The sequence below is a fragment of the Gymnoscopelus braueri genome, assembly GCF_963280865.1.
Source record: "Gymnoscopelus braueri genome assembly, chromosome: 9".
NCBI classification, from domain to species: Eukaryota; Metazoa; Chordata; class Actinopteri; order Myctophiformes; family Myctophidae; genus Gymnoscopelus; species Gymnoscopelus braueri.
In genome coordinates this window covers 37939494-37959196 of record NC_137610.1, presented here as the reverse complement: position 1 = coordinate 37959196, position 19703 = coordinate 37939494, and the positions used below count along the sequence as shown (strand labels likewise).

General features: G+C 38.9%; 1 protein-coding gene across 1 annotated transcript in view; it reads right to left on the bottom strand.

Annotated features, from left to right (window-relative positions):
• cmip (c-Maf inducing protein) overlaps positions 1–14409 on the bottom strand; it is a 41770-nt gene extending 27361 nt beyond the window's left edge. Inside the window, exon 1 of the mRNA XM_080437621.1 lies at positions 13340–14409. Within this exon, the coding sequence (XP_080293747.1) occupies positions 13340–13720 (381 nt within the window). The 5' untranslated portion in view covers positions 13721–14409. The remainder of the gene's footprint in view (positions 1–13339) is intronic.
• Between the last annotated feature and the right edge of the window lie 5294 nt (positions 14410–19703).

The following is a 19703-nucleotide window of genomic DNA, read 5'->3' as shown; positions in this document are numbered from 1 at the left end:
CAAACAGACGGATGGACGGACAGGGCCGAAAACAATCTCCAGCCTTCAGCCTTCCAGCCTGAGGGAGATCAAAATAAAAGCTGATCTACAAGTGCTCTAACATTGCTCTCAATTGATGTGGGGGCAGATAATTTACTTCCCCTCAAGCCAAATGATACCAGACAGTAGGGCATTTTACCTCAGCTGATACTCTCTAACTTTTCTCCTAACCGTCACTCTCTATCGATACTTTTCTATCGTTTGGTTGAAAGACAAGACAACAATATATTTTTTAACAGAACTGAAATGCTTTTTATTTATCAACTTAAATGAATGAAGTTGGTGAATGTTTGTATATTTTTGACTATCATTAAACTCATTAATAGGCCCTCCTACTAGTCAAGAGAAGAAACAAATCTTCATTTATTATTATTTGTAATATTCAATATTCAAGATTCTCTTGTTTCTGTTTTGCTTGACATTCCTAGGAATACATAATGTATGAGGAGAATGAGCTCAATGCCCATTTATTCCAAGTATAATGAGTCAATATGCCAGGGAACACCCTCATTCCAGACTACAACTGAAATTGGCTTAATGGCTGCATTGTTCAAACAAAACTGGGAGGATCCAGTATTTGAATATGAACACACACTGTAGCCTGTCCTGGAAGCCTGCCCAGAAGCTTTCTGGTGCCTTTGTGTGTGTGTGTGCGGGGGGGGGGGGGGGGTGGGTGTACAGTATGTTTGTGTGTGAGAGAAATAGGGTGAGAAAGAGACATAAGGACAGTTCACAGTATGTGAATGCTAGTTATTTGAAACAATACCATTTACCACTACCACTACCACTAAGTGAGAGAGTTAGGGTTTTCCTGTTTATCTTTGTGGGTGGTAATGAGAGCCACCATAACTAGATCACATCGGTTCACATCAGGCTATCAGATGTATACCTTATTTGCAACATTTTAATCTTTCTGCTGCATTTACATGCCAGGCTAATTTCAGAACTCATCTGACAGCATAGCTTGTTCCATTATTTGTATCCCTTGTACCCTTTTAAAAATCCAGGTTCTGGACCCAAAAGGAACACGAGATAAAAGGCACACAGATAAAAGGCACAAAGAACACTGTAGATCCCTTGAAAGTCTCAAGAAGATCGTTGCTGAGCAACTAATGGAATATTTAGAGTCCAACCAATTGCTCCACAGCCGTTTGGATTTAGACCTAAATATTCCACAGAAACAGCTAATTACTATTTACTTGAGAGGGTCAAAGGTCTACTGGATAAAGGACATGTTGTCAGGACCATGTTCTTGGACCTAGAAAAGGAATTTGCCACTGTTAACCACAGTGTCTGTCTATTGTCTAAGTTAAATCATTTCAAAATGTCTTCAGAAGCTCTACAGTGGTTTAAGTCGTACATGGGGGAGACAACAGTGTATGTTCAATGGGGAGAAGGGAACTGCACAAATATAACATGCATGCAATGATTCTCTCAGACTCTTGTCATATTGCTTGCAAGCTTCTCAAACCATATTAAAAGCTATAACTTCAATATACAAACAGGCAATAACAATCATGGACCAGAAACCAGCAAGATGGCACTACTGTAGTATTTTAAGAAAACATAACCTTTCTACTTTTGAAGATTTTAGATGTCAGGGCTCATTTTTGCTCAGTCTGTCTGTCTTCTCAGGAAAGGGGGGGGGGGCTCTGATGTAAAACTAGTCAACCAGTCACTACTCAAATTATGTTTAATTCACATTAATAGATTTTGGCTGGTTTGTTGTTCTATCCCACTATTAGTGATTTAATCCCTCTATTTAGATGTATTTTATCTTTTATCTTACTGTGGGCAGGTGTTGAAAATTAGAACAATTAAGCAATGCATCTGGTCTGTCCACTGTGATTGTGATGTCCATGTCAAATAAATAAAATCAATCAAGTGACATTTATTAGTAGTATAATTTGTATTCACATGAAAAAAAAATTGCAAACAAAGACTTGCTTCAGAGTAATTTCCTACTTCATAAAAAAGGAAAGCTATGTCTAACTGACATTGTGACATGATGTCAGATGTGTTATGATTATATGTTTAGGTGGTATTTATAACTGGGAATTGTCTATGATATCCAAATTGCAGAGTTGAGTCATTTAGGGGTGGGTCGTGATGGTAAAATGGCACACATATAAAAGTTGTGGGCAATGCTTGACTTTTAAAGTGATGCATTTTGCATCATGTTTAAAATTGTATGATTTTTTTTGTTACAAAAGCTACATGTTACATTCTAGTATAATATAATCAAGTATCATTATTCTGCACATTATAGTTAGCTCTCAGTTTTTAAGTTTTGCCAAAGGAGCTAACATATGATAATTGAAAAATGCTTCTTTTGACAGCTGAAACCTGATGACCTCTTATGACTAAACTAATGTAACAGATCATTAATATGCAATAGAGTTCCTTGGTCCAAATACAATTCTTTATTTTTGTCTGACCAGTATCTACAGCATTTGTTTATGTGCTTTCATACTCCCTGGAGCTTCTTTGGAAGTTTCACCAATTTATACATGGAGTCTACTCAAATTCACAATTAAAAGTACACCGATACCTAACTGAAGTTGTCTGCTGGGTCACCATTGTCTTCAATTGCTCAGTACCATACATAAACATTAGACAGACGTTTCCACACATAGACACTCAACCCTCTTTTCTGTATAAAATGAGCTCTTAGCCCATAGAAGCAAGTACTGTAGACACCTTTCATTAAAGGTCTTTTGTGAAAAAAGAGTAACACAGGAAGTGCTTACATTAGCTCCCTCTTACGCAAATGTGATGTAGGTTATGTTCTAACTACAGTTGTGGCAGGCAGGTCTGTTCAAGGAAAGAAAGATGAGTCACAACACTTCAATGTTAACCAGAGAGATCTCAAACACACAAGGCAATGAAGCAGTATCCACACAAAGATTCCATGAAGTACATCAATGAAAACTAAGAAAAATCTAAATTAACATTAACATTTTTATAAGAGGCCTGACATACTGTACATATTTTCACAAGTAGCCTAGTACATAATGCTACAACCACTTTACATTTTGTTTTTTTCATTTGCAGATCTACAAGCTCACATTGCTATTTTTGTTTGTAATTAAATCAAATCTTAAAATAGGACTCAAAGGTAGGTAAAGAACATTTCATAGGATAAAAAGTATAGCAGTAAAATTCTCTCACATGGTGTCTTTGATGCAATGTTCAGTTTTGAAACTTTCACATAACTGCAGTGGTCACTGGATTAGTAGATATATAGCATTTCATATGTGCAGGGCTGCTTTGCTGAAGGCATTTCCAAGTGTTAATAATACATAGTGTGTGTGTGTGTGTGTGTGTGTGTGTGTGTGTGTGTGTGTGTGTGTGTGTGTGTGTGTGTGTGTGTGTGTGTGTGTGTGTGTGTGTGTGTGTGTGTGTGTGTGTGTGTGTGTGTGTGTGTGTGTGTGTGTGTGTGTGGCCACTGGTCTGGCCAGGCCTAAAATGTATCACAAGACTTTGTTCAAATCAAGGTTAGAGTCAATTGGATTGATATATCCAATCTTTGAAGACTTGTAAGTAAAAAATTTAATTCCATTTGAATTCATGTGAATGACATATATATAAGTCATTTTATTCATATGTAAACTCAAATTATGTTTGGTTCACTATACTATATACTACATACTATATTTGCTTCAAGTAATTTGATAACCTTGTGTTCAAAGTTAGAGCAATACTGGGTTAGGTCCAGTGACTGTGGTTCTGCCTCTTCTACGCAATTCTTTATGTAACATTTTCAAATAACGAATAACTGGGTTTGCCTTGAAATCGGGTTTGGCCAAATGCACTGTCAAACCACATACCGTATGTTATGCCGAGTTCAGTCCTACACGATTTTAGCCCCAATTATCCACTCAGACATTTTTAGGAGGCTACCTAGCAAAGCCACACCTTGGAGGAGGCAAATCTGTGTTCGCTCCCCAAGTTTTTGCTCGCTGTGTGTGAACGATTCAAAAGACGCAAACCAGTGGGATTTTAGCACTCGCAGGAGCCTCATCGAGCACCCAAGATATCTGCCATGTTTGATATCTGGAGCTGTCGGCAACTGCAAATAATGCAGTACGAAATGTGTTGTGACCAGTAGACAAGAGCAAAGACATCACACCGCCAATAAGAGCACGGGACAGGTGGACACGGGTGCTCTGCTTGGTTGATTGTCTAAACACGGTTGTTGTTCTTTCTTTTGTTGTTGTTTTTTACAGACAGACATTGACAGACAGATAGATGGATAGAGAGACCTTTTTTGATCCCCATGGGACAATTCTGGTGTTATAAATATTGGTAAAGCAATGTTGATATTGCAGTGGTAAATATAGTTATACACTATAAAATGTATTGGAATCAGCACCATGGACCACAGCACTCCACCATGATGTGCGTATTTGGAAACATTTGGAACCTGCCCCGTGCTCCTTCTCTATTGCACGTTTTTTTATGGGTATATAAAAGACCACCCATGAATCCTCATTATATGGAAAACCTAGCAACATGTTGGTTGACTTGCGCAATGAAAAGGAACAAATTAGTTGAACAAAAAGAGCTGTAATCATTATACAAATAACAGTGTTATATTTGCGTAACAATAAGACAAGAAAAAAACGAAACAAAAAGCATCCCACCTCGCGCATTGCCTGTGTCAAATCTTGCATGTTTTCGTAACCAGACAGATAATGCGGAGATAGAATAGAAATATTTTATTGATCCCAGAGGAATTTGCATACCAAAGTTGCTCTCATCAAGTAAAACAAATATACATTTACATATTCACCCCAAACCAATGAATAAAACCTCAGACTGATGAGTAATACTGAACTGATGAAAACATCTTCCCCATACTTCTTACTTACACATTGCGTAAGTATCATGATTCAGATGAAAACATCTTCCTCATACTTCTTACTTACACATTGTGTAAGTAAGAAGTATGAGGAAGATGTTTGTAGTTGTGTAATGCACAACTACTGACATCACAGACAACCTCATTCCTAGACACAAGATCACAGTCACACCATAAGGGCTCTGTCAACACATACGAATAATAACATACTGTCAAAATACATATCATTAATCATAGGATATTACACACACACACACACACACACACACACACACACACACACACACACACACACACACACACACACACACACACACACACACACACACACACACACACACACACACACACACATCTATAATTTCTTGCCAATTTTAACACTAACCGTAAAAAGCCAAAAATAGATTTACAATCTACAAGCTCACAACATGTCGCAGTGCTGCGAGTTGTGAGTGCACAAGCTTGTAGTTGTGCACTGATATTTTCAGTGCACAACTAAATATATATCAGGCATAATTCCAACCCCAACCCCTAAACCTAACCTCTAAATGCCTAATTGTAACCCAAACCCCAACGTAATTGTAAGCCTAACTCTAAAAATCTTTTTTGGAACCATTAAACAACCATTTATCTTGTGTGGAGCAGGACAATGGAAATGTGTATTTCTCAAATTCTAACACAGGTATAGTCACACACACACACGCACACGCACACACACACACACACACACACACACACACACACACACACACACACACACACGCACACATAAAGAGAAATGCCCTAAGACTGACCTAGAGGGTACCATTAGTTACAGTCAACTACCTTTCTATTAGTTCCATTTGACTTCACCCAGCTAAGCCAGTTCTGCCCTTGTTAGGCATACAGTTGTAATCTCTACCTCTATGCAAACCTTAAAGGAACACTTCATCCATTTTCAACCTATATTCATTTAATTGGTCCTCACTAATGCTCATTATAAGATGTCGCAAGTTATCTCTACTCACTCTACGTCTCAGAGGAAGGTTGTGGACAGTTCAGAAACCTGCCTACCAATGACATCATCTGTAAGCAGGTTTTGGTCATCATCATCATCATAAACAAGATTTCAAAAACTTGTTTTATTTTTTTTATGCAAGAACAATGGCTTCTATTTCAGCATGCCAACTTTCCAGGGAGAGAAAGGCTGTAGCTTCCATTGTATTACCATCAATCTGGACAAACACACAATCATAATAACCTGGCTGCCGCCTCTGTTCCTATAACGGACTCCGTTTTCTCTTGATCATGTGATGGACTCTTATTCGCCTCCAGATTATTTTCTTAGTTTCAGACGCAAGTCTCGGTTTTCTCTGATTGTATTGAATCCCTCTCTCATTGCTTTCACCAAAAAGGTTTATTTTGAAATTGAAAATCAGTTTTATTTAAAAGTAAATAAATAAATGAAATGTATGATTTGTTGCAAAAACCTGCAAGAGGTATGGGTAACCCTTTTCTCCTTTTGAAATGTACAATATTGTAAAATTGCTGAAATGTATTTCTTAACTTTTGTAGGTGAACTATTGTCTGTGTATTGTTTTTGTGTATGATGTGTTTTTGGGTGTGACGGACCGCAGGAAGAATAGCCATGCTTAGGCAACACAAGTGCTAATGGGGATCCATAAATAGGCAAAGTTAAGTTTCAGGACACTTCTGGGTCACACTAAATGCCTGAATCTAATTTGAGGGGGCGAAGCGACGGTGATTCTCTCCAAAGACAAATAATTTTAGAGGCTACTAGGCTAGACACCAACTGGACTATAATTATTGCATTAAGCTTCCAAGTAATACAATTTCTGATATGAAAATACAGACTTCCTAAATAAGTCTACGGTAGCTCAATAGAGTTGAATCCAACGTTGGCATCTTTTTATCTTCTTCCTAGAATACACAAATCTTTTGATAATCCTCCAGCCTGACCTATTATCTCTGGAAATATTACTTTAACTGAACTGGCAACACCACTGAACTCAATAGCTGGTCTTAGTCACTATCTCAGTACTTGGTCACCATGGATGTGCAGAGGCTTTACACCAATATCAATCATGAGAAGGGTTTATTCTTTGAAAGATTTTACTGTCCAAAAGAGAAACGTTGCCTCCTAATTATTTTATTTTACAATTTACAGGTTGGATTATTCATAAGGTTTTTGTTTACTGATTAAATTGACAAACAATGCATTGGTGTCGCTATGGGCGGTTGTTTTTCTTGTTTTCTTCTAACTATGCATATCTTTACCTTGGGTATCGGGAGAAGATGTATGCTTAATCCTGTCAATCCATGGTATCACTGTAATACTTGGTATGGTTGTTACATTGACAATTTACTATTTATCATCAATTGTACTGCATCTCAACTTCTAGAATTTCACAACTATCTGAATTAACTTTTGTATGACAACATCAAGCTATCGATTGGATATTCCCAACAATATATTAATTGTATTGATTTAAATATTTAGAAAGATTCATTAGGTAAGCTTCACACCACTATTTATAGAACAAAACCTTCACACTATACCCTCCGTAGAGCAGACTCATTTCATCCACCACATTTGATTAACAATGTTCCCCTCATCCAATTTCAACTATCTATCTGTGATAGTGTCATAGTGATACTAACTTTGATCAACAAACACTGGACATGACTATGCACTACAAACCTGAGAAGGTGACAAAGGCCTAATGTACAGGGCCTTTATTTATCGCTCACAATTACTTAAAAGTCACAATTCATCCTAGTACAATACAGTACAACACAGTACAGTAGCTTCTCACATCAAGAATGTTATTAGGGCTAAATGATTTATTATTGAAACTGACCCCTTTTAAAGATAGATGTTTCCTGAATTTCCCATTTTCTCTTTCAGACGAGCTCTGACACTACCATGACAAACAGGAACATAGCTATCCTCCTCATTCCAGTACACTCGTCATCACAGACAATTATGACATACTTCAAAGTCAAAATATTTAAACATGTTTGGACAACATAGTTTATGCGTGTGCACCAGTTGGACAGAGAATTGTAGTATGTAAACTAGTGTGTACGACATACATACAAACAGAGACAAATAACTTTTTGGGGAAAATAATATCCCACATGACCCATCTATACATCAATTAGAAACAGAGTTGTGAGCTGAGGGTGAAGCCAAGTCTTATTTCAGCCTCTGAGATTTGTACTGATGATACTGTCCCAACAGACAGAGAGTGAGTCAGTTTCCTACCATAAATATAGGGTAGGCATACTAGGCAATGAGTTGCGCTTTGTGATAGAAGTAGAACAAGAACATTTTAGTCTAGAACACAAGAGGCCCCCGAGTGTATGTGGCAACTCATATGGTGCCTACTGCCTACTTTTTGGTACACACATTGATAAAGGTTTTGAAGTTTAATACCAACATACTGATCTGATGGGCATATTAACAAACATTGTACTGAAGTTAAAATGTTAGTAGTGAGTGATTTTACTTAATAGTTCATATTTTTACTTAAGGCGTTGGACCGTTGGACCAGGGGAGCCTTGTTGGCTCAGCCAGAAAGCAGCCATATATCTGCAATGCCACTGGTTCGATTCCCAGCTGTGGGCCTGTGTTGCACGTCATCTCAGAGAGGACTCTGCCCTTGTTTCCTTGAAGCTCTCTATTGTCCTATCTGAATAAATCAATGAAATGCCATGAAACAGACCACAGGTAGACCATTTTAACCTAAACACTATGAAACAAATAAATCAAGCGTAAAAACAAACTACAAATCCAAAAGTTAGTGAGGAAGTGAGGAAGAAAAGACACTGAACGAATTAATTTACATGTGATCAAATGTGATGTTTCTTTTTGTCTAAAGAAGTGGAAACAAACCAAGGATTATATGGCCAAAAGTGTTATTTACAATAACACAGACATCAGTGAATATGGTGTCTTGTTCTACACTATATTTATTATTCACCAATGTCACTAGAGTTGTGTATTTGTGAGGTGATTAATCTACAGATACACAACCCGCACATAGTTAATGGAAGAATTAAGCATCATAAAGCAAGCACATAATTTGGAGGTGTTATCCTTAGAAAATAATTACTTGAAAAAGAACCATCAAATAGTTGCCAGAAATTTAATTAACAGAATGCTAGCAATAAAGTTGCCTAGGAAGTCAACTCTCTCTCAACACAGGAAATTGGGTAGCACACTTCAAAAGGGTTTATTAAATTCATTTGGAGAGGTTTGTTTTAGAATAGTTTCTACCTGATTTAAGCTCTGGGTATTTCGTATTTGCTGCTCATGAAAAGATGATCCATGGCTTGATCTAAGCAACGTGCTGACCAAAGCTCCCAGGTTGCCCTCATTTACATCAATCAATGTGGATCAATACACAATTGCCAACAATTTGAAGCAAGCATACCAAGACTAGCACTGTGATTACAAGAAACCAAAGAACATAAGGGATAAAGCAAGAATATTGTTATTATCAATCCATGGTACATGGCATTATGATGGTAAATTAGTCTAAAGAGTCTAATTTAAGCCCTGCAATCCAATAGACATTGCCATCCTTAGCTCCCCACACTCACTTTCCCTAGTGGGCCAAAAACGTAAATATAGATTTATATTATATCATAAATATACTGTAAATGCACCCTGTTGCACGTTGGTGAATAAAGATGCTTTTAGGCTAAATAAAGATACATTGTGGACTTTTCTCTATACAAAACAAACTTGTGTCCTTGGGATGTTTGTACCCTACTTGTCATAAGACCAAATAATGCATCGTTCTAGTTTGAGACAGACTTGTACTTGAGGTCACGTGATCACACACTGCAGTTTGCTGCTCTAATCAGCTGTGTGTTTCAGTCAAAACAGCAGGACTTACATCTCTGAAAATGTTGACTCTTCCTAAATAAAATGTCCATTGCATTTACAGTACCATTACAACACTATGTTTTCCCCCATTCCTGCATAATATGACTTTCTTTCCAAGAATTGAAGCACATTGGGTACTGTAATTCAAGCACAATCAGTGTACTTGTACAGACCTAAAGTACACACGGTCACAAAATCTAGGAGGTGCGGCTTACTAAATGGACAGTGTTGGACACAAGTTGGTGAGGTAACTTACGCCATAAAACATTAGCGTATCCTCGCAGCTATGCGGATGAGGCAAGTATAATTTGGAATTTACAGTCTCGCCATATAGCATGGATACAAATGCTTGTTGTCCTCTGATGTGATGAGCTGACAGTGTATGTCCCTAGTTAAGTACGTGGGGTTTCAAAATATTGTTTGAGTCGCAGGAATTGATCGCCAACTTCACAGAATTGTGTTACTCATATTTAAACCCCATAGGTATTCACGGAAAATTTTCTGAGAAAATAGCAGATCGACAAGCTTGCGTTGCGACGTGTTATCAGCTTGTCGATCGGCTATTTTCCGCGAAAACAGAAAAGTCCCTAGTAGAGCCCTGAGGGGCTCCGCTCAACAATGTATGGGGTTTAAGTGGTTAAAAACATTTTGCAATATTTGGGAGTCATCTGTGTGACTCCAAAGATCTTGGTCTATGTCCTGGAGATCCATGGGACACCACCAGTGTGTTAAATCGGTCTTCTTGTTCTAGCTTTTCAGTCATGTCTTTTATTATTGCAAGAATAACATGTATCAGGGTTTTTGTCCACCACTAGCATGGTTAGCTCCCGTGCCTCACCGTTAGGCCACTCCTCGGGAAGATACTGGACCTTCAGTAGTGGTTTTCTTGGGGGTTTCATGGCCCCCTCCTCAATTGTTTAAATTTCACTTCACCAGGCATTTCAGGTTTTCGTGGCCAAAGGTGGTTCTGTTTCAGACGTCATTCAACTAGTAGGGGCATGCCGCAATGCCGCATGACCTGTTATTGGTCTACTTTTTAGGGGAAATACAGTACTCTACATACAGAGAAACCCTGCTCCAGGTGTCTAGGCCTACAGCCACGCTGTTAAATAGATATATTTGTATAATAATCACAGTATACCAACATTTAACCTTATATGGCATCAGTAGAAGAGGTCCACTATATATCCTGTCTCCTCAGATGTGACCTTTAATGAAACAGTATTTTTTCAGTTTTTCAGATGTGAAACTGGCTATGAGAACCAGAGTCAACAACTAGGAATACATGCAGAAGAATATTTCCATGCAAACCCATTATTACAGGGATGCCTGTTATTAAGACATCCCTGTAGGCAAGTGTGCATGGGTAGGTATATACGCGAGTGACACTTGTTGCAGCAGTATTTCAACCTAACCTGTATGTGTTTACACAGCAGCTTATACAGTATACAGTAGGCCTATGGTAAGCAGTGTGTCTTTTTGAAATGAGCATAGTGGTGTGTTGACAATAGCATACATACTATAGTACTGTAATGCAGTGGAGCGGAGGAAAGGAGCTGTGTTGTGCACAGTCCTCCTTGAGAATGGAAGTGACATGATGAATGAACGTTATATATTCCCCCAAAAAGTTTCAAAGTTTTAGATTCTTTCTGGGTATCCCTGGGAGCTATTTACTTTCAGATCATAATGCTACTTTCCACAGGCTACCTGTTTATTACAACGTATTTACTGTTTCAGAATGATGTCTTCCAGACATTGCACTGCAGTAAAACCTGATTTATATTTAGTTGTACTGCTGTGTAAATGAGCAATAAGCAACATGACGAACTCTTGCAGAAGGTCTACAACCATTCAAAAAAAGAAAAGAAAAGGTGTGTTGATAAAACAATGGACATCATGGCTTACAGGAAAATGTCAACAGTGTTGATAAAAACATGAGGGGAAATAACGGCTTATATTATTGAGTCACGATTCACCTGAAGTCAAATCTATTGTTATTCAAACTGGATTACCATATACTTAATACTGTATGACACTAGCAGTAGTATAGTAGTAGACCTGACAAGTAGTAATAACTAATCACAATGTTTCTGTGTTCATACACCACTAGTAATAAGCAATAACTTAGTGTGGTGATTTAGTATGATTCATGAGATTAACATGTTTATGCAACTTCACAGAAGCGCTTATATCATATTATTATGATAGGCATGTTGGGTTGATAAACCTGTTAGCAGGGAATACTGAAATACTGCCAAGTGGCATATCAACAATACCAAGGCTCAAGTGCATATTCCCTCGACTGTACTATCCAGTAATACACTAGCCTATTCAGTAATGCAGTCTAATCCGAGGTTAGACTGCCTTGACGACAGTGCTTTGTTGTCTCCGTCCACGACTCAACCTATGAAGGAGTGTTAAGTACCAGTGGTGGAAAAAGAACTCACATTTTTTACTTAAGTGAAAGTATCAATGCTGCAATGTAAAAAATACTCTGTTACAAGTAAAAGTCCGGAATTCAAAATGTACTTGAGTAAAAGTATTAGTATAGGTATCAAAATGTACTTAAAGTACCAAAAGTAAGAGTACTCATTATGCAGAAGGTCCCATTTCACAAGTTTTCAAATGTATAAAAATCCTTTGAAAATACCAGATCTACAAGCTCAGCTTGTAGAGCTTGTAAATTTTCAAATGGCCTTAATGTATAAAAGGCTGAAATGGTTAATGTATGTTTTGTAATAATAATCTAAATCTACAAAGCAACAATAGTAACTAAAGTTTTCAAATAATTGTAGTGGAGTAAAAAAGTATAATGTTTGCCTCCGAGATGTAGTGGAGTAGAAGTAAAAGTAGGCCTACTGAAAATTGGAAATACTCAAAATTGTACTTAGAAAATGTACTGTAGTTAATTTACACCACTGTTAAGTCCAGTATATATGTGACCCCGGCGTTAAAAGATTGTGTAGGTGTTGCAATCGTCACGGATGGGGATGAAGGCCACAGTAACAATGCTGTTATTATCAGCCGGGCAAATGGAACATGAAAGCAATCACACATTTCCCACTGTAAACTGCGTCAAATGGCTCATATGCATAATCTCCGTGCGTGTATCCTCAGACAACTACTTTGGTGTGAAAATGCAACATTTTGTAAAGCATTGGTTCTCAAAGTGGGGTCCGGGGACCCCCAGGGGTCCCCAGCAAGATGTGTTAATATAGCATCACAATAATGTTAACCACTTTAAGCTTTTACACTTTGGCTATTCAAAAATAGCAGATATACAAGCTCATAAAGCTTGTAGATCTGCTATTTTTGAAAAAATCGTGAACATTTTGTGCAAACCTTTGAATATATATATTTTTAAAGCCAACATTTGTACTTCAAATCTTTGCTTCTGGGGGTCCCTGGAACAAAATATTTTGAGATGGGGGGTCCTCGGCCTAACACATAGCATTTTGGGGGGTCCTTGACACAAAAAAAAGTTTGAGAACCATGTAAACTAAAGGACACACACACAGGGATGGAGCTTTTCTTCTTACCGTCGCGGACGCCAGGCTGCTATCCGTCAGGGTGAGGTGGTGCGGCTCCCACCGCCTCAGGAACTTGGAGGTGAGGATCTTGCTGAGGAAGGTCCGGGGGTGCTTGACCACGCACACCTGAATGTCCCCCTCCTGTAACAGTTTGTAGCGCATGCCGCTGCTGCAGTGGAGCAGGGCTCTCTTGTTGCTGCCCGGCGGCCCGCCGGCTCCCTGCTGCTGCTGCAGCTTGTTGTTATTATTCCCCTCCGGCGCCGTGCAGGGCGCAGACATCTCCCCTAGCAACATCTCCCCCAGCAAGGGTTTATTCTCCTCCGACTGATAGAACTGGTGGTTGTTGTGCAGCTCGTTGTTGCCCCCGCCGCTGCTGCTGTTGCAATCCATAGCGAACACTTTGTGTGTATTTAGACCAGGGATGAACACGCCACTTGATAGGTAATAATAGTTTTTTTTTTTTTTTTTTTAGTTTTTTCTTTGAAGATTCGGAGGCCTACATGTATACAAAAATAAATGAATTAGGTCCGTTTTTTTTGTTTGTTTTTAAGATCCGGAGGCCTACATGTATAAAAAAATAAATGAATTAGGTCGGATTGAAGCTGGGGGACCACGACCTTAATTATTGTAGGAGTGAGTGCGAGCGAAAAGGACACGCCGCGAAAAGACACCGAAACGCCATTATAAACCGTCTTTAACTGTCATTAAACGTTTCGGGACGCTAATTGTAATCGCGGACAATGCAAATAATCCACATTTTTTTTTCGCACAAAGCCCCATGAATCGTCTCCGCTGCGCGTCTCGTCTCGCTCTCTCCCCCGACGAGCTATTCAGTACGTTGGGACTGTGGCCTTATCCATTCTGCCAGCTCTACTAGTCCAAAGAAATATCACGATCCACACAGTGAGAGCAGTGCACGAACTACTCGGCTTCGATATCGAATACCAAAATCCAATGGCGTTTCTGCGCGTATTCGGTGATTAAAGGTTCATTGGCACGGTTCCCTTTTGTGTCTTTTCCCCTATCTTCGTGTAAAGAGCGAAGCAGCACTTGGTTAGAGACATTTGGATTGGTCCCTTCTTGTTCATGTGATACCGACGTGACGTCAATGGGGAGGCGAGCGGATGCGCTGCTGTGCGTCTTTGCCTTGACTGTCTGCCGAGCGATTGCCAGTGTTGCCATGTCGGCTTGTTATAAGCGACTTTGGGCTTCTTTTCCGGTAAAGTTGCCTGTATAAATTGGTAGTTGGCAGTTGCGTTTATTTTTTGGGTTTGCTTCTAAAGTGTAGTTGCTTGTTTGGGCTAGTTTCTTATTGTTGTTTAAACCAGTGGCTCTCAAACATTTTCATGTCATGGTCAGGGGCATAGCCACGCGGCCCACCCACGTAGAAAGCTGGCCACCCAATCGAAAAAAACGTTTTATGATTTTTTTTTTTTATATTGATAATAAATCGGTAAAATCAGGCAAAAATGGGAATTAAATAACCTAACCCTAACCCTAAAACCGAAATAAAGTAACCAAAAACCGGGGAAAAGGTAACAAAATCCGCCCAAAATGCGTCGCGTGGTGGTCATGGTCATGAACCCCCCAAATGAATATGTATTTGTCCCCTAAGCCCTAAAACCGCATCTGAAAACGTTTTGTGCCAGATTTGTGTTGTTAGAAGAATGTTTCAAAAATCTTCCAAATACTTTTTTTTTAAAATAGCAGATCTACAAGCTCACAACGCATTGCTGAGCTTGTAGAACGGCTATTTTCAGGGCAGTCTGTACTTCGGCCCATAGGCAGGGAGTATGAGAAATCTAAAAATGACCGGGTAAAACAGTGACTGTGTTTCAAATGCTGTCCGTACAACAGTGAAAAGCAGCCACTGATTCAGTGGCGTTTGGTGGATTCTAACGTTGACCGGGCCAGAACCGGTTTGACGGCTAAACTGGCTTTTAATGGCCACTCATTAACAATTCGGCCGAATGCAAATGAGCCCCATTTGAAAACAAATGCGACTTTCTGTGGTCGGCTACAACAGAATAGGGTGAGGTGCTGCTAATGTTGATTTTTAGTTGTTTTCCCCTGGCGGATCGCGGATCTTGCCCCTACACAGGGACAAGCTGGGTTTACAGACCCATGGCCTCGTTGGCCCCAATGACGATACGCGCCTGCACTGATTGGCCCGGTCAATTTCTGATTTCTCATACTCTCTGCCTATGGGCCAAAGTCCAGACGGATACCGTGGACTGGAGGAATGTGTGAGTGATTGATTGATTGATGTACTTTATTTAGTGAATCCACATCATCAGTCTGGCAATGCCTGATACTGATACTTACTGCCCTTTATGCCGGCTGGCATGTAGGGCAGCAACAAAGGATACAGTATATAGGTTTAAAGTGCTCATGCGGCCTATAATATTCGCTTCTATTGGGCTTGTTTTCATAGGCCTGGTTGCTTATTTCTTTCACAAAGTCTGGCAACGCTGGTGATTGGGGAGGGCGGACAGTTCTTTTAAATAGCTGGAGGAGGGCACACCATGTAAAATGATCACAGTATCTGGAAACGCTTGTTTGATTCTTTTAATCCAAGATGGTGCGTACAGATTAGAGAGAGAAGCCAAGGTTTGGCAATTTGGGATAAGATCGTACGTAAAAAGGAATCTCTCAAGAGTGAAACGAGAACTGAGGATTGGCACACATAGTTCACAGCCTGACGCTTCATTGTGACCACTTTGGCATAAAAACAATACGACATTGTAGAAAAGGTCAACGTTGTTCATCAGCAGGCCAAGTATTCCTAACATGAAATCTGTCGTGACAGTTTAACATTTCAGTTTTATGTATCCAATTTGCCAAAGTAGGCTAGCTAGCCTACAGGTCAAATTAAACAGACTGATAGCCTCCTTGTTGTGAATTGTCCCATTTTGACTTACATTGTACATTTTAATAGAACATATATTTAAATATAGCCTATTAATCACATTAATTGTAAACTTCTTTTTTGTTTTTAATATAAAAAACCCAACAGGTTAACAAATATAAACGGTGTACATTTTAACTGAAGCACATAAATATTATAAAAGTATTGGCCCTCAGTTGGTAATTACCGGATACTACATTAAACCCCTCTCTCTCTCTGAGTATAACTAGCCATGTGAGTGCAATATATATATTTATTCGTACTGTAATCAGACTGAACTGCACCAATCACTTTATCATGCAATATACAAAGTTATATATTATGGCATATTAGCATAGTATATATTTATATATGTGCTTATCTCTACATTTATAACTGCTAGGTATTTAGAATTTTACAAAGGTCACTTTCAGTGCCTTGTAACGCCCTCCATTTTATAGCTAGTGATTTTTGATGATGTCTTGTCTGTGTTTACATCTATGTCTGTATGCTACACTGGAGAGAACAATATGTTTCTCCCCTATATGCCGTGTATATGGAAGTGACAATAAAGAACCTTGACCTTCATGAGAATAGAATAGTGAGCTGTGTAAGTGTTAATGGCATTAAAAAAATCCAAGGCTACACTTGTAAGTCAAATCTAATGCTTTAAAATAAACGGACAGTAACGTTCAATTACATTGTGGTGAGAACATGACATACTTAAAACATATTTGGGGAACTCACAAAGAACAGCCAGACCTACGCAAGTTGCTCTCAGCCAGGTTGGCGAGGTTATGGGAAATTATGTTTAATGTTGCACCGTACGCAGGAGATTCTGTCTGAATCACAAATATCACAAACCTCAAACCTGTTGTTCAAAGGAAAGTTTATTGAGTGAAATTAGGTCTGGGTGAAGTTCTCAATATGTACTCCACAAGCTTCTCTCGTGTTTACAGGAATGCCATGCATAATGAAACATGTGTTAAGTGTTCCTGGACAATTATGTATTTAAGTCTACATTGAATATGAGCATATAAAAAGCATAAAGTCAAATAAATACTAAGCTAATAACCACTTTCTTTCATTTGTGCTTAGTTGCCTCAGGAACAAAAACCTTCACATCATATGTGATGAACCAAACTGGAGAGAGACATTTGAGCTGGATCAGTTAACTCTGTTTCATCATATCTATGGAAATACAGGTAAAGTGGGTTCAAGGGTAAGAAGCATGATCTTAACAGGCAGGGGGTGTCAGTGAGCAAGAGTGACATAAACATACAGTAGGTGTGAGACTGATTGTGTATCATGACTATGGGACCGGGTTCACATCATCTCTAGGGTCGACATTTCCTTGTAAACAACATTGGGCTGCTTAAATACAGTCTCACCACTGAGCTTCCAGTGCTCCCACTGGGAAGAGGAGACAGTTCTCAGAAAGCCCTTTTCCCCATTCTCAGTCCCCCATCAGCCAAGTTCTCAGACCACAACAATGCAACATTCTGGCCAAAGCCAATTCTGTCTTAGAGACGAGTTGCAACACTCCAATCAACCCAACACAACCTCTGTTTCATATGGCATCAAAGATAAGATAAACCTTTGTTGATCCCTGGGGGGAATTAAGACGTCATAGCAGCAACAGCAGTACGACTGAAACTTAGCAACAGGTAAGAATAAGAGTTAAGATCCAATACAAAATAAAAACAAAACAAAATAAAACAGTTGGACACAAGACATATGCACTGGGTCTCTGAATAATGGGTTAACATAATGTACAGTCTATCACTAAATATAAATGTAGTCTATCAGCAGTGAATATTTGAATGAATATACATATATCTCCAATGAATATGGATATACCTGTATGTCTATATCAACAGTCAGTATGAATTATGTAGGCCTACAGACCGCCAATGATTTTTTTTTAATGTTTAAACAAGGGACCATGTTGTATAATGTATTATTTGGTGTGACTTTCTTAAAAAATGATGGCCAAGTAAAGACAATAGTCAGGTGTGAGAGTAAGGACTGAAGACAGTTTAGTTCAGGAACCCCTGCAGTTGAGATAAAAATCCCCATTTTAAAGATGACATGGGTGTGAGAGAGAAAATGGAAGAGAAAGAATCAAACTAGGTATCTGGTCAAAACAACCAGCCACTAATACAGTGTGTGTGTGTGTGTGTGTGTGTGTGTGTGTGTGTGTGTGTGTGTGTGTGTTCACATTTGAACCAGAATCCCAGGTCAACACAGTAGCAAACATTCACACGAGTGTCAAGCTTGAGCTCCATGACCCCCCCCCCTCCCCCAAGTCATAAGACCTGTGTTATGCTTAATTTATACTCTGTCATACGACAGTGTTGCTCGCCAAAAATAGATCTATACAAGCTCACAAAGCAGCGCAAGTTGTACGACAAAGTATAAATCAGGCTTTACTTGAATTATGGGAGACGTCTTGAGAGCTGCTAAATGTAATTGAATTAACCTCATCCTGATTATGTTCAATTAATCCTGTTGTATTACGTAATCTCTCACCCCCCCCCCCCCCCCACACACACACACACACACACACCAAATATAATTTAAATCGCATTGAGTCACTTAGCCAAATATGCATGCAAACTCATCTCACACAATACACATTAACCACACATGTATTTACAGAACATGCACACTCACACACGTCATGTCCTGTGCTGGCCCCTTACATTCAGCATGAAACATTATGCAGACAAATGCTAACACAATTTAATGTTATCACTGAATCTGAAAAGGATTGTCATTAAAATAAATGTTAAATAACTCTTATATTCGCCTATATAGCAATCATTGCTATAGAGTGGTTATTCAGTCCCCGTCTCTCAGGCTCTTTAGTAAACTGAAAATACATTTTCAGTTTGGGATATAATTTTTCATTCATCAGTAGAGATAACTCATACAGTACAGTACAGGATAAACAAGTGAAATCAGAAGTGATGAAACAAAAACTCAGAATAAATGATCTTTCTGGGGTTCTTTCTCCTCATTGGATGAGATTCATATCCCAACATGAACATTTATTTTGTGTTTACTAAAGAGCTGGAGAGACCCGTTAATGAACAAAACATAGAAATGATTACAATCAGAATATAGAGGTTAAAGGACCACTTCACCCATTTTCAAACCAAGTTCATTTAAATGGTCCTCACTAATGCTCATTGTAAAATGACGCAATTTCTGTCTACTCGGTATGTGTCTCACAAGAGGACTATGGACAGTTCACAAACCTGCCTATAAGTGACATCATTGGTGGGCAGGCTTGGTCGTTTTTTAACAATGGATTCTATTTCAGTATGCTATCTTTCCGAGAAAACCTGTCGTTTGTTTCCATTAGCTTGGAATCCCCTTGACGTCATTGGTAGGCAGGTTTCGGAAGACAGGTTTCTGAACTGTGCATAGCCCACCGATGAGACGCAGAGTGAGCAGAACGAAATTGTGACATCTTGTAAT